The sequence below is a fragment of the Opisthorchis viverrini genome, assembly GCF_000715545.1.
Source record: "Opisthorchis viverrini unplaced genomic scaffold opera_v5_501, whole genome shotgun sequence".
Lineage (NCBI taxonomy): Eukaryota > Metazoa > Platyhelminthes > Trematoda > Opisthorchiida > Opisthorchiidae > Opisthorchis > Opisthorchis viverrini.
The window spans coordinates 126,970-149,469 of record NW_008752165.1 but is presented as its reverse complement, the minus strand read 5'-3'; the positions used below and the strand labels follow the sequence as shown (position 1 = coordinate 149,469).

At 42.3% G+C, this 22,500-nt stretch overlaps 3 protein-coding genes across 3 annotated transcripts in view; 2 read left to right on the top strand and 1 right to left on the bottom strand.

The window, feature by feature from the left end:
• The window catches only part of T265_11470 (hypothetical protein), a gene marked incomplete at both ends in the record, with an annotated part of 97,566 nt that overhangs the window by 50,873 nt on the left and 24,193 nt on the right, over positions 1-22,500 (bottom strand). The window contains 4 exons of the mRNA XM_009178134.1: positions 45-89; positions 2,844-2,978; positions 3,467-3,550; positions 6,891-6,945. Of these exons, the coding sequence (XP_009176398.1) occupies positions 45-89; positions 2,844-2,978; positions 3,467-3,550; positions 6,891-6,945 (319 nt within the window). The remainder of the gene's footprint in view (positions 1-44; positions 90-2,843; positions 2,979-3,466; positions 3,551-6,890; positions 6,946-22,500) is intronic.
• T265_15445 (hypothetical protein) lies at positions 7,255-7,898 on the top strand (the record flags this gene model as incomplete). The annotated part of the gene is made up of 2 exons (XM_009178136.1): positions 7,255-7,380; positions 7,830-7,898. Coding segments are annotated over 2 exons (195 nt in total), but the record flags the coding sequence as incomplete, so codon positions are not given.
• On the top strand, positions 16,762-18,200 carry T265_11469 (hypothetical protein; the record flags this gene model as incomplete). The annotated part of the gene is given in 4 exon segments (XM_009178135.1): positions 16,762-16,768; positions 16,924-17,018; positions 17,030-17,110; positions 17,994-18,200. The coding sequence occupies 4 exon segments, from the start codon at positions 16,762-16,764 to the stop codon at positions 18,198-18,200; spliced, it is 390 nt and encodes a 129-aa protein (XP_009176399.1).

The following is a 22,500-nucleotide window of genomic DNA, read 5'->3' as shown; positions in this document are numbered from 1 at the left end:
TATTTGTTAAAATCCAAAGCGTAAAAGTCAAAATGAGAACATACCGAAAGTCCATGTTGTCCGTGGTAGCCCGGAGGACCTTGGGGACCCTAAAATGGCAATTAACGGAGACAGACGCAGAATAATCTTTTTGGTTTCCCAAACATGACTATCAAATAAAACACCACTTGCTTGTTAGTGCGCGGGAAGGGAACAGATCAACACACAGAAAATAGTGATCAACATTGGAAAGAATCGCACGTGACAGGGATACCCCATAGAAAAGTTGCTTGTGGTACAAGACTGTCTGGAACTCTAGTTCCACTGATGTAGTTGTGACTAGAGGGATCTCTCAAGTATTTCTCTCCCTAGTTAAAGTCAAACGGACGATGAGAAGAGGTGTTCGTTTTCAAGTGGAGTAATTCTGATTCACTACTGATGGACACGATGTGCACAAAATATGCACTATTATAAAACCATCACCATGTTGAACTCTCGGAAAAATTGCATTGAGTAGTATATGTTTCATTGTAGTAGTTTGTTGTTTTGTCAATGTTCAACATAAAAAACGTGGAAAAGAACGAATAGTGCTAGATTTCAGACGGAGTAGGCCGAAATCGAAGTCGAAAAAGTCGAAAGGATTATTGTAGGAGAGAGATTTATGGAAGGGTGTGTCTGTCTTTACTACGAAAAATGTAGCCAGCCTCATGTTGTCTAAGTAGCCCATTTAATCCCGGAAATTTTCCCCTTTAATGGTGCCGTTAAAAGCGTTGCAAAGTTTTCTGATCGTGTACTAAATCTTCCAGAGATTTTAGGAATACCTCATGTTTCTGAACGAGTAAAACCTGGATGCGCCAAAAGAACCCACCTTTTCGGGAACTACTGTTCATTTGTAGGTAAGCTAAATTAAATAGAAGTTAAGACGACCTTATAATCTCGGACGGACCCCATCAAGCAAGGAATAAGCATCAAATTCCTTAAGTGAACTCTTGTAAACGTGGCTATAATCTCATTGCAACGGATACTGAAGTTGCCGTCTTCTCTCCATGTATCCCCCTTCAGGTTATACCAAAATGGTGTTTAGGTGAGGAAAGAATGTTCCAGGTGAACTAGTGAGTTTTGTCGTTCCATTTTGTAGGCCTTTCGTGTGCACAGTTGCTTACTTATTCGCTTTACCAGTTAAATAAACCCATTGATGTTGACTGAAAAAATTTCCAACAGATTTTATCCTGAGGGCAAATCCAAACTACCAACAACTTATAAGTAGCTTGAAAAAAGAATGATTTCCATGACCGGTGAAACTTCCACCCAAGACCACTATAAGCTAGATATTCGGCTGAATTCCAGTGAGTCTCCCGTCAAAACCAGACTGATTTGAAGCTGAGTGCACAAGTGGAATTTTTTTTAGAAATTTAGCACTCTATGGGCTAGTCATCCTTAACTGAAGGATGACTGATGCTCTATGCTGTCTTGATTCGAGTTGGTTACACTGTTGATCAGGTGCTCGTCGCCAAACGGTTGCATTCAAACCACTAGCTAGAGGGTCTCCAGTACGGAATTGTCTGGAGTTTCGTGAGGTGTACACTACTGATGTTTCCAAGTAAGAATAAAACAGCAGTACAGTGCTTCCTGGCTCTCAACATAGACTAGTTTCGCTTACATTGCAGAATCCCGATCTGAAATGAGGCGTTAATTACAAGTGTGAATAATTTTGTTCCTTTCAACGACCGTCCAAAGCAGTAATTTCTTGCGTGTGCTATGTTAAGAACCGGTTTCAATTAAGGGTGCATCTAACAACAGCAAGTGACATTGAAAACGCGTGTGTTATCAATAATTAAGCGACATGTGGCTGAAAAAGTTGACCAACGCATCAGCTGAGCCAATCTCGTGCCTGAATAACCATTCTCTAAAGTTTCAATGATGTCCCTTTTTTCTGCTTTCGACTCGCATTTGCAGATAGCCGTCCAGGTGGGAAAAAGCCTAAATGATTCGCAGTTCTCACCCCTGAATGAGGCCGCACTGACTTCCAGTGAAGCAGACTCCTGATTATTAATGCAAGTTGTTGGAATTTCGCACTAAGCTTACTACATCACGAAGCAATGGACTGGCTGAATGCATAGAGTCGTTTGTTTGCTCTTTGAGTGATATTCGATCCTGAAAACTGTCCGTTGCAAACGAACCGAAGTAAACTGTAATATGAAGACCAGAGAAGCTGGGCCTCCACGACTTCGCAGCAAATCTCATCAACTTCAAGACTGGTGTGAGGTTGTGACAACTGTAGGGAGCTGCCGAATCAACTTCAAGACATGTGTGAGGTTGTGACAACTGTAGGGAGCTGTACAAGGATCACTGCGTGCCTATGGCCGTACAGGAGGGGCAGCCAACTTCTTGAACTGAAACCGCTTTAGGCATGCATGAAAATGTTTTCCCCAGTATTGTGTGCAACTGTATAGTTGACGTACGGGTAGGCATTTGGCGATCAGAAAGGCGATCTCCAACCTAAACACTCGTACAGAGTGGACCAGAGTTAGAGGAATCTGAAAAACGGTCGGGCGCATATGATGGGCTATCCATAGGGGAAACCGAGAGCACCGAAACGTGCTGAGGATAGCTTTTCTCGATGCCTACCAAAGGGTTGTTTGTTTTTTATCTGAAGGAAGTCCATAAAAGTGTTTTCGATACATTCTGATGTATAAAAACTTGATGGGTTGGGAGATGGTGAATTCAGTTACTGAGAAAGAACGTAGAAGCTATTTTTGGATCAATGGTAGGGCAAGTAAACCAATCTTGTTTGAGTATGCTTGTGCAGCTCTGAAAATTTTCAGCCAAACATCGTAGTTTAATGGCTTTTTTTTAAAACTTACGCGTTCTCCTTTGAATCCTTGTCTTCCCAACTGACCAGAGTAACCCTTCTCACCCTTCGTCCCTTGAAATCCGACAAATCCAGGATCTCCAACCGGACCGGGTTCACCAGGAGGGCCTGGAGGACCAGGAGCTCCCTAAAACATGAATGTGTGGTTGAAATGATAATCTCATCATCCCACACGTTTGGAAGAATGAAGACTTTTTGACACATTGCAGAGAATGCTACAAAGTTGTTCAAGACTGCTCAAACCAACTTCACTTACGCTGAAGAATAAGGTTAGGCAAAAGAATTTCCAGGTATCGAGGAATCCCATAGGACACAGGATTCTCCTTGACTCATGTTAAAGAAATTTTGGAGGATTTGGGGTGAAATTAGGTTCACTTTTAGGTGAAATTATCATTACACCAGCTCATGATCCTACTTATGTTAATTCAACTGCTACAACTTCAGCTGGGAATACGGTTCACATTCCTCTTTGCCATCCACAAGTACCACACTTGCAACATTTTGATTTGCGTGCACTATTTCATACTTCAGTTGAGCGTCTCTCAACAAATGAAAGGTCACAAACATCACTTTCGTTATTGCCAATGAGTGCATTTCAACCAAAATCCAACTTACCACCATCCCTTTCGGTCCAATGCAAGTACATTTGTCTGGAGTGCATACTTGTTGACACCGCAACCGTTCGTAGTAGTCATATTGCTAAAACGTAAGTAGAGTAATTAAGTTTAGCATCTAAATCTCCCGTGGCCAATGAGGTGCATACGAACTAAACTTTCCTACACTATTCAAAAGTGGCTGTTATATCACAATGTGTTTCCATTACTTAGTATGACTGTCACTAAAAGATTGGACCTTACCGTGGTGTGACGGTTTTCGCACCTCAGCGATCCAATGACCTATACTGGGGAGTGTCCCTGTGACACTAACAGAGTCTCTCATACCAGGTTGGTCAATGGTTAGAGGTCTGACGAACACAGTCTCCTGGCCCTCTAGGTTGGGGGTTGGAACATGTATGGCGAATTGTTCCGTAGAAACGGTAATGTATTTGCATTTCCCTGCCAAACACCGCTGCCTTTCGGTTAGGCTTTTGAGCCAAAGGCTTTGGTTGAGGACCCTAATCGTCCTCCTTTCTAGGTGTGGGCGCCCTGGCAGTATCCCAGCCCTCGTACAAACATGACATTCACAGTACGGCAGTGAATCATCGGTGTAGAACACTGATGTCATGCTATCGAAGATGATGATGATGATGATGATGATGATGATGATGATGATGATGATGATGATAATGATGATGATGATGGTGATGATGATGATGACTTAGTATGGATAAACAAGCTTATGGGACGCACGAGGAAACAACAACAACGATATTGATAGACGTCGTATTGAGAACTGGAGTGCCATCTCACGAAAGAACCCAGAAGAATGAATTCAGAGTTCTGTGGAATATAAAACGCAAACCCCATTATTTCATTCTGGTTACAATACCATGTGAATCGACAACAACCGTGGAACCAAAATCGGTTGAACCCAAGTAAACTTGGTCCAAATATGGGCCCTTCTGGCTGTCACTAGAAAAGTCACTCTCGATACGACTGAAGAAGCAACACACGAACGTGTAGGTCATTGCAATCTCCTTGTTGTTTAGAGGACCAAGAGACATTGAACAAAGAATGTGTTGGGTCGCTGTTGTCCGATGGATGTATTTTACATAAGCATACCACGTATGATGAAGAGATAATCAATTTAAAAGCAAAGGCCTTGAGCATTACTTGCGGTCACTGCATGAGTTCTACGAGTAAACCAGGTCTGTCAAGCAAACATCTGCCAGGACTGAAGTTTGAGTCCGCGGTAACTGATTGGAATAGAGCCGTATTCAAAAACCTTTAGCTACTGAAAAATCCTGACCAGTGTGGAGGAACTCACTTAATTTACAACCGGTCTACTGACGAGACATCCAAGTTGCAGCGAGAGATTGAACAACATCATCAGGCATTTTGTTCGAATTAGATGGACTTAGGTGGACAAATTCATGACTCGCAAGCCTTTCGGTCATTTCTTCTCGAGTGTTATTCACTTCCACAATAGACTAGCCTGAGTATTGATCAAGTGGGAACGGATGATTGGTTCTCATATACGGACACACAGAACCTCAGTGCGGGGTGTAACAACCTACGCAGTATCTATTGGTAGAGTAGTAGCCCGATTATTGGTAGGTATTGTTGGAGTGTGTATGGATATAAGCACCAACGTGAGAATAGCGAAACACACATTTGTGATATTCTTCGAGTAAATATGCTGCATAAATGCCATTTCATGTTCCAATCGGCATTCGATCTTCTGGACTGGTCACATTACTTATGTCTTTTATGGAAAGTCGCAAGCAGTTTACAATCGATGTCGTCCTCCTTGCGGCTTACGACGTGGACGCAGTTCCTGAGGTTCCTTATCTTCTGTTCGAACAGCAAGTTTCACCCTACTGACCAAATGCGTTCACATGCGTATTACTTTAGGGAGTAACTTAAAGAGGAAATTGAGCTTCTTAACTCGTTCGCTTTAAGGGAATTATCCACTGAATGTAGTTCAACGCTTGCGTACAAATCGGTGATCAAATACGGTCGATAGAAACTAGGGGAGTATAGTTGCCTGAGGAGTCTCAAAAAAGAAATCATGAGTTGTAAAACCTTACGATTACAGTGTTTTGGCAAGCATAATCCTTAGGTGAGTATTAGTTCATTCAAATCATTCTACCTAACAGAGGATCTTCGAATGGCAGCGGAGTGTTAGCCACTGGGCAGTAATGAAATGGTGAAATCGTCTTTTCAAGAAGACTAGCTAGTCACTGGTTTGTAAAGGACCTCAACAAGACTAGCGTGAAATGTATTCAGTGGGCTATTTATTATTACGACATTCCAGTTTGAACATTGAACAAATCACTAGCTGCTCTCAGTGACTTTGATTTGGGTAGACGCTTTTTTGAGGGAAACTTTCAGCATAATTATTATCTAATCTAACTTCGGAATATATCACCATGATCTGGACTTGTCGAATATATTTCTTGCCTCAAAAAGCAGAAGTTGGCAAGAGCTATTCACGAAGTCTGTCCAAACAAGCTAAAACAATGTCAAAAACCCACAGGTATAGGGCGTCTCATCAAGGTAAGAATTTCAGCCACCTGATGAACAAGCACTTGGTGAAAGTGTTTATTGATTCAGGCACCTTTCTTCCTCTTACATATTACCGTGAACGTTCACAGTTTGTTTTGAGGAATGCCAGTGAATCTCAGAGAGTGTGTGTATGTGTATCAGACTGGTAGGCTTTAGTGAATCGCTTAGAACTCCAACCAGATATCCGAGTAGTCCAGGTTTTTATGAATTCAACTAGTCCATCTATGGTTCAAAAAACACCAATGCCATTGTTTTGTCAGTCTTCGCTTTCCGGCTTTGCAACAATCTACCTTTATTTCAAACTGACCCATGTCTGGTATATGACACCTTGTTTATTGCAACCAGTGTCACCGTCTGTGTTCCCATCGTACAGCCGGGAAAGTGAAAACCCGATAAAAGGGGACTTCTGGCACTCCAAAACGGGGAAAAACGATTTCAGTCCACAACAGACAACGGATCTGCCGGATAGACTTGAACATTTTTTCTCACTCTGACCAAAAGTTTGCGATGCAGTTCGTGCCTCATTCAGATATTGGTGTTTTGCTAAACCGCTCCAAAGTAGTGTGGGCCATAATTAACCCGCTACCTAAGTTTGATCAAACCCCCCAGATTATGCCAAATAGCGTGGACTGCTGTAACGGTGTATAATGCTGAAACTGGTAAGGAGATCTTTGGTCTAGCCAGCCCCATAGGTCATTCGGGAACTTGTGCTTAACAGTGCAGAGTAATCGAGGCGGGATGCCATAAAATAGTAACTTGACTCATCCTACCAAAATGGACGTGAATATGGACGTAGCATGTCTACTCCCCGATCGAAGACTTCACAGAAACTAACACAATACAATTGAACGAAGCCAAGAAGACGAACTTACCGCTGATACAAATGGTGTGATGTATAAAAGTATTCCTAATAGGAGGGGTGATAATCTGTGGAGAGAAAGGCATTGGAAGAAACTGTGTTAGGTTATTTGCATCATGAAAGTAACAAGTAAATACAAGCGGTTTTCAGTAAAACATGAACGAACGTGCGTGGTCTAGAATCTCCTACAGAATACCTACAGAGTTTGCTGCATGTAAGAGTCGTTGAACAAGGGTGCCGCTTTTGATTCTCAACTTGAATTATCAGGAAGGCCGAAAACCCAAAACTTAGTTCTGTTGTGTAATGCACTACCCATAAGGTTGTTGAAAACTCCTCGACAGCCTGTTCTGTTGTCTTCTAGGCGACCAACTGGTTAGACACTTCTTGCGCAAACATATCTCAATCCGAATTCAAATAATAGACGTGAATTGAAAGAGGCTTTACAAAGAATTACCATCTATAGTGGCTGTCCTTCAACAGTGGGTACTTTGATTAGTCCTGTGGTGTTTTCATCATGGAGAAAACAGAATATATTTTAATGTTCTGATCGCTTTGTTCCATCCAGTATCAATACGACAGCCATACAAAACATATAGGATGCACGCACAGAATCCTCGCGGTACAATATGTTTTTTTTTCAAGCTTTTTAAAGACCGTTTTCAACCATAGACGTGTTCAATGTCTGAGGATGAGATCTGTTGCAGATCTGTTCCCTAGTCATAAGGAATAACGTTCAGTTCAGCAGCTTTCTTTCCACTCTAGCAGGCGAAATCTCTCAAAATACATTTCTAGATAAGGGCAAGGTAGCTCTGTCGTAGATGTCCTCTTTACTTTGTCGAAAAGATCAAGTTCACCAGCTAAGATCCTTCTACTGAGTGCCGTTGAATGAGCGTCTGACATTTTTCCGGTTTCTCCGACTCAACACAACTTAAGGTTTCCACTCCCATATCAGATATATTTCAATTGCAAACCTGTGTGCCCAAATGAGATGATGGGTCACAAACTTCTTTATGTGAGCTGATCAAGACCGTGACACGGTTCGTTTTCCCACGCGCCGAATGCACAAACATGATCCATTATCTTCGTACTTTTGTTGGGAGCTAGCAGAAACTCTGCGGATGCGGTCACAGCTGCAGTGTACTTTCAATTAAGATCTCGTCCTGTAAATGAAGCTGGAAACTTGAGAAGTAGCGTGCAGATGTTTCCCCCGTACTCCTTTCAGACTGTTTGAGGAACGAGGGTTTTGATTCCTGACCAATAAGCACTTGACCTCTAACCAGCTAGTGCACCCGAGCAACAAATATTCCGACATATTGTGAAAAAGGGGTTTGACGAAAAGTAAGCCGGAGTGACAGAGCGAGGAAAAATAAGACGGAGGAGGAGTGCTGTGTAGTCGGACTGAAATAGCTCGAGTTTCGATCGTAGCTGTGTACTATCGAGTCGAGAAGTGGGAACAAAACAAAGCTAAAAGATTTCAAGCATCCGTGGTTCTACCTGACTGGATATTCCCGACGAGTGGGCTAATCGATCGACAAGACCAGGAAAATCACTGTGATCCTTCGATTGGTCGCGCTAACCAACATCACCGCATAAGCGTGAAAGCGTTCACCTGTTCACATAGAGTAGTGCCAACAAGCTTACCTTGCATGTTAGATGTCCGCAGTTCAGTCCCCGACAAAGCTGGAGATATGCAACTCTGATGAGCTCTAATAAAAGCGGAACATGAACACACTGGTTCCACTTTAGTGGAGACTCATCAGAATAATTTGCACCAAGGCAGGACAAAGACCTTTCAAACGACAGTGCCGTGTAGGCGAATTCTACAATTCTTCAAACACCTGAAACCAGATTTGCCTAACTAGGCCTTCTGCAAATAGTCGCCATCCAAAGACCTGATGTTCCCTGCTGTGTAGGCATCGACACTTCGCGTTTGCCACAGGCGTTCAGCATTAAATCGCACAAACTATCAAAGGTTGTTACCCCTAACATCGCCAGCTATCACAGTAGCTTTTTTCGAAAAATCCAGGCTAAATTTCACTCGTTAGCTAGGGTTTTGTGGAAGCCGGGTTGTTCTAAAAAAGGTAGGATCAAAGATAAAACTTAAAGAGCATCTACGATTCTGAACCTTCCACGGTAAAGTACACGTGCATCTGGTGATTTGGAATTACGGCTATCTGACAACTCCAGGGTAAACTGGATTGCAACGGGTTCAGTAGAACAGAGGGCTCCTTCAGATTCTAGAGGAATGAAGATAAAGGGTTAAAGGTTATGAGCATGTTTCAGCTGATTGGATGGTCTTTTCCAGTCAGCTTCTTGGTCGAAGTTCATAAAATAAATTCGTCCGAAATGATTTGTTTCCTCGTTGATTCAACACTTCTAGAATTGGAGAATTTGAAACAATTTGAAACAGATTTTGATGCAGTAACTGCTAAACAAAGTGCTTTAATGGGACTATTGAGACAATTCGTCGGCTAAGCAACTGAAAATTTGTTTCATTCATTTGATTGTGATACGCTAATGAGTGACAACAGATAACAGGAAATAGTGAGGAAAGTCTCCACAAAATTTATTCTCCATTTAATAGCACCGTGCTGTGCATACTACTGATGAAGCACGCGAGTAGTGTCGGTAGTGTCAAAACCCACCTCTACATATGAAGGTTGATGGAAAATTAATATACCAACTTGCAGCGTTTGTTCATTATTGCCTAACAAATCCGAGGGGACACTTGAGGACGTCCACTCTAAGAAAACTGTGTGCAAATGATGTTTTTACTCTTTTGTCTAATTCTTTTAGCCACGCAGTTCCTGTTAGTAGGCATCGGCTCCGCACTTGCGGGCGTTCTTTCTCTCACGAATGCCGTCACAGTACTGTGCTTATGAATGATCGATGAAGAAAGACTATATATGCGCGCGGCAGCCAGTGACAAGCAGAAAACCTTGGCGTTTGGGCTAGGAACTTCCGGGTAGACTGAATACCCTTTCTAAGTAAGTTATATTAAAGGGCAAAATACAGTCCAATAAAAATTTCCGGAAAGTATTACTTGAAAAAAGCGGATATCAAGACATGCATAAAACTGTATTTGGTTTATTTTTATGATAAGTAAACAACGGAAGAAACCCAGAATGCTACTATTTACTGACGGGAACTATTGTTTGTCTAATCCATTATATCGAAGCGTGGATTTTCAGGTGCCAGGTAGTTGCTGGAAAAGACAAGGTAATCTGCCGGTCGACAAACCTCTTGAGAATTTTCTACCAGCCCCAAATTAATTTGCAAGATTGGTACTCCTGCAGAATCATGACTTCAATAATGCTGGTTGATTTTGCTATAAATAGTGATGTATCGCACCCTGGAGGGACGAAATCTAACATTGTAAACGCCAATGAAAACAGCACTCACCACTGGATCATGGTGGGGATAAAACGCTAAACAGGCCTTGGTCACTTGACTTCCAGTTAATTCCCAGTAGAGGAGATTTTATCCTTTAAAGGAAGCTCATCTATGCTGAGAAGACGAGAATCACTGTACTCCCTTTTCATCATCATTGGGGATCATTAGCAGTGGGTAATTCGCGGGACTTCAGAGGACGAGAATCACTGTACTTTCATCATCATTGGGGATCGTTAGCAGTGGGTAATTCGCGGGACTTCAGAGGATCTTAACCCCGTAACCCCTGGCTAGCATTCTGAACACTCAGCCGTGGGTCAAGAGCACCGGATTAGCAGGATGATTAGATCGCACTTAGAGAGTATACAGCGCAACTAATTACTGACTCACGGAGTCTGCCACACCTGCTGTCTGGCTCTTCGAGTGATAACTTATCAGCATTCTTGTGAGTTCAGCATCAGCTTTGTTTAAAAACGACAGCAAAACTTGACTACGCTGAACCTGATATCGATGTTTTAGATGTGATAAGTTTATGTGAATGATGAATAGCATTCGTTAGAGACAATAAAGGTAAAAAAAGCTTCATTCTGATTTCGGAAACATGTCAATGCAGTCCTAGAGGAAGATATGATAAATCAGTTTCCTGCAGATATCTCATGTTGTAATAAAAGTTGGGGGTACATTACCTGGGCGTAAAGGGAAAAATTAAGTGAACCAGTCGAAGCAATTAAGGTGCGCACGCGGTGCAGAGCTCAGCGTTTAACTGTAGACCTGAAAGTGTGTTGTACAATGAATAGTTCTCTCCAACATATCCCTCTTTAAATTTTCCACCTTTGGTCGGTTGACAGGCAAGGCACCATTCTTTTAGCTATTGTCAGCCCTAATCCAATCGATTTCACTTTAATTCGTCGAATTCGTATCCCCAGCCTGCATACTGCACTAACTGAACGACCTGAAATATGGTGGCATTGCGAACAAGTACATGTTTCAGTTAGTCACACAGACTGAGGTTTGGATATCGCCCGGAAAGTGGTTCACTCTAGATTGAACTCAAGTGGGCAGGTAGGACTGGCCCAAATCCTTTGGTCATTTACAGAACTTCCAAGTTTGAATGGGTCTCATCGATACAGATAGCATGAAAATGAGTTATTTTTCGAACGTTGCATTCATATTTAATCACGGAGTATGTTCTTCGGGTGTACATAGGCTAGTTGGATGTAGACCGTGAACGATCTGTTACGTATGACTGCACAAAGAATTCTGAGTAATAGTTCGTCTGTTATCGCGAATATTCTGCCCGCATACATCTCAGCCTTTCGCTGATCTCATGGTTTTTAGGCAAGATATCTGACGATGTTTCTTGCTTGGCAGTGAAAGCTTGTATTCATGGACGCATTTCACCAGTATTGGTCTTGGTGCCATTCTTGTCCATTTCGTGGTTTAAAGCATGACTTTGAAATTATCTTTGAGCAACTGATGACAGATCCGATGAAGTTGGGATTGACGGAGATATGACCTGCTTCCAAGTCGTTAAACCAAGCAACTGACATATAAGGTTACTTCCTTTGGTCTACCTTTTTCAGGTCGCAGACAATGTGGAACGTTATATCCCATTATTGTCATTTGTTTTTCCACAGAGAGAGGGCGTCGGGAGTCCAAATTAAATCATTAGAATTCACGTCTCAATATGTAATCTCTGTTGGGGTGTTGATCCAAATCAGAAAAAATTGTGCACGTATATATTTTTACTTATTAGTGTCCTTATGAGGGCAAAGCATTTACGATTGAAGGAATAGTGCCTTAAATGGTCCTTTTCAATCACAACTCGCAAAAACACTTCCCCGGAGCACTCTGAAAGTCATATTGGCATAAAACAGGTCCACCTACCAGATTTTATATGTTAATCACTAGTTAGAACAGCTTGCTTGTTTTGTCACATCATCTTCTCCGATATTAGAAGAGCACTTCATGGAAAAATACGTTTCGGAATGGAAACATTTTTTGCGTATTCTTGCAGACACATTTGTGTAGAAAGCTGCGCTCACACTGAACAAAAATATGGTTGAGCGTCAGAAACCACGAATTTGTCTGGTAGTTATTACGCGCGTTACAAACAAAACCAGAAAGCCAGTAGTGGATCAATAATCTGGCTAAGCAAGCTGATTTCAAACCACCTGTTGACCAGATGAGAACAAGCTGAGTATTACACACTTAACTAACGAACTGACCGCCCAGAGTCAGTGCTTTTTAGATTAGGGTAGTTTTCGGTCGAGAAGAATACTTGGCATCAACCCACCGCTACGCACCACAACGCCCTGATGATATCACCTCACTGGCGGTGAAACGTTTGCAATCAAATTACTCGGCTCAGCAAACAAATCAACGACCAAATCAGATTGCAATAATGGCCTAGGATTCTTTCGGCAATTCGCTTGCAAAAGTTTCATCACGTCATTGCATTATGCGTGAAACCAGTGGCCAACAGTGGAAGTGTACGTGACTATCGCACACTTATCATATGATAAAGCCTTCGTACAAGTACGTACCTGTCTGCGGTTCATCGAGGACTTGACCAGTAACAGACTCAGCTCATTCGGTTTGCACTGTCTTGGTGGAAAACGCGAATGCACTGAACACTATGGTACGCTGTCCTACAACAGGCCATGCTATACTGTACTACGGTGCACTATTTTACTATGTTCCGTATGTTCCGTAATATACTATACTGTATGCCATTCTAAGCTTTCCTGTACCACAGAATTTGTGGGAAACCTTCACCAAAACCTTTGTAGAGCAACTAATTGCGTGATTTGCTTTCTTTTGTCGTCTGTGTGGCAGCGAAGTACCAGTGTGGAACACTGATGTTATCCTGTCGACGAAGCTGATGGAGATAATGACCGATCCTCAGGAAACAGGACAGGAATCATTTTTCACCTAGTGAACGGAAAATTGCTGTTACAAAACAAGTGCAGATGGGAAAATTGATGGTCACGTTCTGGCTGGATGCACTGCATCAGTTGTCCTATTTGTGGAACGTCGGGCTGATTTACCAGGTGGTATCTCTGAGCGACTCCTTCGTGGTTGTTAGCGCTGCAGGACAGTGCTCCAGGTTGAAGTTTCTACCAAAGAAATAGTGCATTCCTCTGAACCTCTACCACTTACTACGTGAAAATTTGTGACGATGTCATGCACGCCTTTTCTATCGGATTTGGACACATTTTGAACAGGAGCAAACAACAGACACCGCCAACAATTATAATAACTGTTTGACAGGATTTCGCTTCAACCAACGAATCCAATCCAGTTTCAGGACATGGCACAGCCTGCGTACATCTAATTCCCAACCTAATTACACAACCAGAAGAATTTAGTACTTATGAACAATTACGTGATGCGAAACAGCGGGTAGGCAGTACGACTTGTTTTGTCGTAATTTCACCTTCGTTTCTGCTATAATTCCAACCGCAGGCTGTCCATAGGTAAAACTATTCGTATGTGCACTCAGTGACCTTGACCAGTAGACATGCCCACACGTTAAAAGTTCTCTGTGTGTACTGTAAACCAAAAGGATGATAATGAGGTATCTATAACCAGCGGTTTATTTCCAACTCGAGGCTCACGTCCCACTCAAGTGCACATGGTCACGTCGTTCCAATCCGAAAAAACCCACATTCAGTTAGCACCTGTGGCTTACTGAAACCCAGAAATGCTGGTTAGGTGTGAGAAAAAGAAAAGAACTGGCCGCTCCAACTGCTTTTGTCTTAAAAATAAAACCAGATTGAAAAAGTTTTGTCCACTGCATAAGTTGCTATTTTTATCAAATCAAAGGACGGCCTGCGGAAGATGGCACTGTCACAGAATGACAACACTGAGAACACTGTAACTAAAGTAATGAAATAGTTCCACGAAAAAATCTTCACAATCAATAGAAACTGATGATTGTGGTATCAATGAGACGTCATAGTCAAACGATGGTTAATGAATTACTATTCAGGGTTGCACAGAAAATCATTGCGGAGGAGCTGCCTTCCCCAGACTTCCGATCAACTCAGTTCATTAAGGAAGCAACCCACTTCGACATCATTTGGGCTCCGTGTAAGTGTTTTGCTTTTTTACATTTCAATTTTCAATGCTTCCTTTAGTGGAAAGGATGTGGGTCTGTTTGATCGAGCCACAGTTTCTCCCATTTCAACCAGACCGATCAACAGGTTTTGTCGACATGTTGCATTTTACCTATCAACCCCTGAGTAGTGCCGTACGCAAACTACCATAGGTTTGACATCTTTAGTTGGAGAATAGTATCTCTGAGGTGGCTATTCGCGTTGGTGCAGTTTTCTGATCGTTCACACTCTGCGCCTTGTCATGGAGGTGCACACGCACATACCATGTGTTGAACGCATCATCGCATATGGAGCCACGGCTTTTGCTCCGTCCAGGGAAATGCAGGTGAGTATCAAGCAAGACCTCGTTCACCCGGGCATGACAATGCACCTGTGCAATTGAATTCACTTCTCGGGTTGTGTAGAGTACCTTGGAGGAAAAACCTCTGCTGACTTTTGCACGATCGTTTCAGAGCTACAAAATATACGATGTTTTGTTCCCGTAACTTTGGGCAGAAAATGTACAATGGTTGGGTCAAGTAGCTCGTACACACACGTGGTAGCTGGCAAATAATTGCAGGACAAATCAGATACTACTGTAGACCGCAATAATGCGATTAAAGGCATGATGGTATTACGGGACTTTTCGTTCCGTCCGTTGAATAGGTATCGGAAGTGACGGCACCACGAAAGATGATATCAATCCAACTGTAGGACCTGATGTCGCCCCGTATTCTACAAACCGTGATGGTGGCTTAAAAACCCCGGAAAACTTATGTACTGAACTAAAAGACCACCATTAGTGGGTGTCTTCAGAGATAAAGTTTCTGTGTTTCTAATTAACATGTGGAATTTGTGCTTTTATCACGGTATAACTGACTATTTCCCATCCAGGCCTTTCGCTGTTTCATTAGTTTGTACTAGAACAGAGTTCCGTAAAACTACTCTACTCTGAGTCGGTTTGCCACAGGATCTTTGTTAAAACAATGCTACATTGGGTGGAGAGAAATGCGATAAAAAAACACACGAGAACGGGATCACTGCCGTTGACGTTGTTAACTGCAGAACTCACTGCCTCCCTGACTAAATCCTGAGGGTTAGTGCATTACCAGTGTCAAGAAGGAACAAAGCTCAAGTGATAATTGAGTCAGAACAATGTTCTAGGTTATTGTTAAATCGTAAAGCGGGTGTGTATTATCTGGATAGTCAGATTAAACGCCTGAAACTGGAACAGTTTTCTTCAAGGATTGCATAAAACATAGTGCTGTTTCCTTGAGCTTAAAAGTTATACTCATTTACCGTCTTCTTGAAGACCAGAAACCGAAAATGCGAAGGAGTGATTTGGAGGAAGACATCTCAAAAGAAGGCATACTGCCAATAGTTTTTCAGCTAGGTGAAATGCCCCCAAGTTATAGTTGACATGGGGACACACATGCAAAGACCAACAACATAAGAACGGACAAATAAATTTCAATGCACTTCAAGACATAATGAATACTAGTACAGTCAAAACTCGGGAATCAGGCACAAGGGTTCGACAATTTAGTGTCAGATATGAAAGTCAGTGAAAAGAATGAACACTCAGCGCCATTTAACACACATAAATGTATCTTAAGTGCGTAGAGAGCCCAAAGTGGCCACAAGTGGCCACACAAGTAACTGACTATGACCCTAGGGATTCCCAGTCCAACAGCAACTATGGTGAATTGAAGGAAGAAGAGCCCTTTATCACCAGTTTACGTGTCACAGAGTCATCAACAAAATCGGTGGCACATTCAGCTGATGTGAGCATTCGTGATTCCACACAATTATTACAGACATGTCTTCCCGAACAAGCATGAAAGACCTAAAAGTAAGTGGTTTCACTTCCTCGTGGATGGTTCCCGAATCCCTCGGCAACGAGAATTAAACAGACACACCGAGAAACTCAGTGAAGTAGAACAGTCCGTTTACTTCGTATCTAAAACTCGATCCACAAATGGTTTACTGGAAAACGGAATTTTTATCTGTGTTATGTTACAAGAAGTCCATTTTAAGCCGGCATTAAGCAAACTCATAAGGTGCTTGCCACCCGAAGATTAGGCTTTTAAAAAGTAATTCAGGTTACTGGATTTGCGTTTTTAGCTTCAAGAATGTTTAGGTTCATACTGTGCAGTTAAGAGACTTTCCGATACTTCTACTCTTCGGGATAAAACAATCGACTTTATGCATTGATACCTGCTGAGTGACCGGGATAATTCATTAAAAAAATTGCAGATTGAAAGTAGAATTCTGAACGAAAAAAAGTGTTTCACAGCTCCTTCGAAACAGATACACCTAAAGGCTTCAGTGGAGTAAGGTGAATGGTTAGAATGCATAAAAAACATCGGTTTGTTATAGTACTACATACTATCGATGTCTAGTGAGTAGTCTAGTGGTGGGTCTGTCCTACCAGGGTATCTCTAGAATAAACTGGTGGACCTCAGTCATATATATTATCATTATTATATTGACCACCTTATGTTCCTGCTCAGACGTACACCAGTATTTGAGTCGCTTGAACCACCTGCGTTTTAGACGCGGCTACACATCTGCGTCAAGGTGGCCCATGTAGTGGGCGCATAGCTGGATCCAAAACCAGGTGCTGCGTTGAAATGCAGGTGCACTTGAGCGTAGGCTACAGAGCGTAGGCAGGTGGAATGTACCTAATGGAAGACAAATTAAATTCCAGGGTAGCGCATGCCCGAAAATGGTGTTAACAGAGGTACGTGATAGCAATGAATGGAAGCCAGAACAGTTCACCTAGACAGCGTGATACGTTACAAAATCTTCAGTGTGCTCACTCTTCTGAGGAAATCCTGAACAGTTTAGCCTGATTTAGTTTTGTGATGGCTGCTTTCAGATAACCTATCAGTGAAGATCAGTTAAAATGGCAGATAGCATAAAGCAGAACTTTTGTGCGCCCAGCTTGTTGCGGCCGCTTTTAAAAGAACGTATTTGGGAAAACGCTTTATTGTTCGTCCTTTTCGAAATACGGTGATGTAGGGATCCATACGCGTCACTTGTGGCTTTGAAATAAACTACCGGATTTGTGTTCAGGAATGCAAACTCACGCAAACTCATAACATATGCCTTTCGCAATCTGTTTTTTGCAAGCTACGTGGCTAGGACGATTAAGCAGGAGGAGAACAGTTCCTAAGTCATGGATGCCCAAACGCCGTCAGGTTATGGATTTTTCCAGCTTCCGACCAACAACTGTAGTTTCTACTAGTTTTTTGTTTGAACTCCACATATGAGAAATTTCGTTCACTTGGGTACAACTCTTTCTGGGTGACAAGAATATAGTTTAATCCAAAAAAAATCATCAACTGTCATGAAACGTTTGCGGGTTTCGGGTTTTACTTCCCCCATTATGGTTCCCAAGGTTGAACTCCAGTTCCTTTTCTCGGTAAATCACCATTGATTTGTTTAACCAAGCTAATTGCTGTCCAAGTCACTACTCCCCGCACTAAACAACGGGCAAAACAAGTTGAAGTCCCGAGAGTAGTCTGACAGGATTGGCTAGTTAGTCAGTGTGTAAGTCCCCGCACACTGAAGACCTCGAGGGCGTAGCTGACTGATAAAACGGATAAATAATCCGCATCCAGCAGTTGTTCCGAGATCCGGGCTCTCGGTTAGCTGCAGGTTCAGGCCTAGAGGGTCGTCAGGCTAGCAAAAATGGAAAAAAAATTTCTACGGCCGCCAGCCACGTCTGTGCAAATCGCCTGCAGCTTGGACAAAAAATGCAAACATTTCCCAACAGCCTACCATCTCTAAAAGATTTCCAGCAAGCCGTGATCGCGTGGAAATTCTAGGCAGATTGCTTACCAATAATAACAGACTTCGAACAGAGTGTTTAATTTGTTGGCTAAATCGGTTTAGGCATTAAGATGGGTGGTGTCGAAACTTTGCGTTGGTCTTTCGGTCCTTTTTCTGTAGTTCACAAAACAAGTTGAAGTCCAGAAAGTAGTCTGACAGGATTGGCTAGTTGGTCAGTGAGTAAGTTTTTGCACAGTGAAGACCTCGAGAGCGAAGCTGACTTACAAAGTGGATAAATAATCCACATCGAGCAGCTTTTCCGAGATCCGGGAGTCCAGCTGTCGGTTTGCTGCAGGCCCAGGCCTACAGGGTCGTCAGGCTAGCAAAAATGAAAACTTTTTTACGGCCGTCAGGCACGTCTGTGCAAATCGTCTGCAGCTTGGACAACAATGCAACCCCTTCCCGAAAGCCTACCATCTCTAAAAGATTTACAGTAAGCCGTTATCGCGTGAAAACTCTAGGCAGATTGCTTACCAAGAATAACAGACGTCGAACAGAGTGTTTAATTTGTTGGCTAGATCAGTTTAGGCATTAAGATGGGAGGGGTCGAAAATTTGCGTTGGTCTTTCGGGCTTTTTTCTGTAGTTCATTATATTTTTATTGTTTTGGGCTACTGGATTATATTGAGGTTTCTGAGTTTCTTTGCACCTGAAGTAGTTGCCAGGAGATTTAGTACCTGCTATATGTCAACCTACGCATTTAAAGGCAACCTAACAAACAAGAAGACCCATATTCTTGGACCTAAATGAAGGGTCCGTGACAAGATAAGGTGCGGAATTTGACGATCAACGATTAGTTACTGGAGACCTAAATGAAGTGCCTGTGACAAGATAAGGTGCGGAATTTGACGATCAACAATTAGTTACTGGACAATCAACTAGTGCTTGTGGGGACTATGAATGTGCGGGGGATGAGTGTGTACAAAGCGGCGAATCGTTGTGTAGGAGTCTTACGAAATGTTGTCAGTGTATCACATTGTCCACTTCATCCGCGTCCCAGATGCGGTACACGAAATCATTTCTTCAATTTGAAGCGACCGTACGCAACGAGGTATGGATACCAAGAGGAAGACACATGGGACGTCATGAAGTTTATCTCACCTTACTGTATAGAACGATGATTCACTGAACATCGGGCAACTGATTGTTCATCAACCCAATGCAAATTGACAAGATAAGTAGGTGGTTGCATCAAATCGGCTGTCAGCAATCCTAAACGCGCAAACACGTCATACTTTGTGGGCTGATCTGACGCTATCAGCGTTCACGGACAAATGTCTTCCAGCTAGGGTTGGTTAGTTGTGCCGACCTCCGGTACTGTCAGTATCGAGTGGGGGTCAGGATAGCCTCATGTCACATCCAAGATATTGTGTGCGTGTGGATTTAGTCAAGCAGAAATCTAGAGTGATCTAATTAACCTGTCCAAGAAATTATTTCGATGAACTGGTTGAAAATTTTGTCGATAGGTGACGGACTAGCAGAAAAAGTTAACCTTTCTCTCCTAGTCTTTCAAGCCACCAAAGCGAAAACCGTGCGTACGAGGAATAAACAACGGTATCTCAAATATCGTGCCAAATGAAACATGAGGCAGCTTTCGTGCAGTACATCTACTTAAAGAATGCCATAATTGAGAGATTCAGTTGAGTCTTTGATGAAAACCAAATTGGTATGCGAATCACTCTTCAGTTCATTCTAACAAAACCAGTGTAATATGTGAAATTTGTGAAACAGATAAACTGCTGAGCTGGTGACATAAAAACAAATGGTTGGTCAAGCGAAACAGTGCCCAGGGACAGCTCTGAGGACAACTAGTGAGTGAGTTGACATTTGGCAGCAAGTTTCCAGTGACTACCAGATGAACCGATAAATAAAAAAACAGCTCGACTGTCATCGATTGCATTAGCTACTTAGTACTGTTTTATGGACACGGTTTATCCTCAGACCAACCAAGTGGGTAAATTGATTTTCAATTTCTAAAGAAACACAACTTTTCTGGCCAACAGTGGCTTGCGTACGAACAACAATGGCAGGTAAGTTACAGGACAAAACGAACCGCATTCACCCGTTTATTGGAAGTTCGAAGGAGACAAACTATTTATATTATCTAGTCGCTTTTCTATTAGAATGCTATTGGTGGACGAGAATGTCTTTATTACGAATTCATTTATTCATATTGATTCTCCGGGGATACGGAGAGTAATAGAACTCGCATACCATGCGGTTCAGGGGGTAGCATATCTTGTCTTTTGATTTAATTAGACTTAAGTGAAACGTGCTTTACAGCAACAAATTTCTACATCAATTTCATGCTGAGACGCTCCGATGTTGTTTAACGGATGACTGAATAAAAAACTCCAAACAATGGTTTCCTCGGTTCGGTTAGTGCGAAAAATTGAGTGCCAAATCGTGGAACTGAATACTTTATTGGCGTTTATATGCAGTTATTTGAGCGGAGCAGTCGAAGAGGAGGGATATCTTTAGCAGTACTAAGTACTTTCATGCGTGGCACATGGCGTTGAGTGTCCGTTTTTGCCAGTTAATCTCACACCAGACCCGTTATGACGGACATTTACCGCCTGATTTGCGAGTCTTGGTTGTGCTAGTGCTTACCGCGCCTTGAAAAGCATTCAACAGTGTTTGTCCTTTCTTCGGTTGTTAGTCATTAGACGCGTGTTTCCATACCAAATTTTTACATACGTCGGGATTCATCTCATCTGACCGGAACTGGTGGTGGCGTAAATTCGAATGAGACGTTTCTCTCTTTTAGCTCATATTCTTCTGTTACACTTTCAGAATCGTCGCTTGCATTCACATTTTGTCTATGACCATGCTCGTCAAAAGTAAATGACAATAGTGCTAATAGGACGACCTTTAAAAGGATGTTCATTATGTCAGTAGAATTATCAGTCACTTGTGACATTGAAAACCACACTTTATCCCTTCTCATCTGAGCGCAACTACCTTACACATTGACCTCTACAACAGTCTGTGTCGTTTGTTGACCTGACGGAATGCACTATCTGAAGTTTCCAGTTCGGATGTTGATCCTTTTCGCCTAACAGTACACTAAATGGGTCTGTTTCAACGCTTCGGTCGATTGCATCCGTTGTAAAGTATCATGCTTCCAGAAATTCCCTAGAGATATTCTCCTCAGTAGTACATCGTTTCTTGATCTAATTAGCAGTTCAACCAAATCTCTTCTGATGAGGTGTGCATACGTAGGAGTATTTCGAAACTGACCGAGAGGTAATTTCGGGTTGGTTCGGCTGGTGTTTCATCGATTTCCGAGGGGAGGGAGAGAGGTTCACAGTGTTCTGGAGCCGATTTACTTCATTCTGTGCATACAGATTCCGAGTAAATGACAGTTTCTCACTGCTTTCTACATGCGTACAATCGCAAAACAAATTACACCATGAATGGATAAAATGTACATGAAACAAACTATTTCCTAGACAGCCATAAACGAAGCAGCCCTAAAAACGGTCGCGTCGGTTTTGGCCAGCCTGTTCAGATATGAAAATTCTGCGCTGTTCAGATAGAAAATTCTGTGTCTGATTGGTGACTGATAGTATTTGTTTTTTTGTTTCGTTTTGATGGATTTCTGGGGTAGAAAAGATTACTACTTGGGTGCGGTTGTTATAGGCAGGCACCACGAGTAGGAAGGTACCACGAAAGGAAGTGGGTTGTCCTTAATCCAATGGATGTGCGAAAATGGACGAGAATTGATAGTGGTTTTGTTCAATAATACTGGAGCTATGCAGAATAAACACAGAACTTAGACAGGGTTTAGGTTTCTGGTGGAATTTGGGCAGCTGGAATAAATCTGAGTCAGTAGTGGTCTTAATTGATTCAGATTCTTCTTTGTGATTTGTGAACAGGGACCGTGTTTTTGAATCTTGATGCGGAAATGTCGGAAAAATTAAATGTAGATCAAAGTGTATGTGAGCAGTAGTGGTCTTGATTCAGATTCTTCTTTGTGATTTGTGAACAGGGACCGTGTTTTTGAATCTTGATGCGGAAATGTCGGAAAAATTAAATAAATGTAAAAGTGTATGTGAGCACGTTTGTGTGTCAAACGATCTGGTTTCCTACCAGACGAGAGTCTTATGCTGTTTTCACAGTCAGGTATGAACAAGAAAGTTTTCACGGATAATACTATCAGGGTGGCTTCTTGCAAACTGGTTTGGACAAAACCATCCACCGCTATAGAGGCCGCGTTTCATCCCGTGAAATTGTGGTATCAGCAAACAGGTCCCAGCGAATGGAATTCTATAGTGTGCGATATTTTCGCGTACAT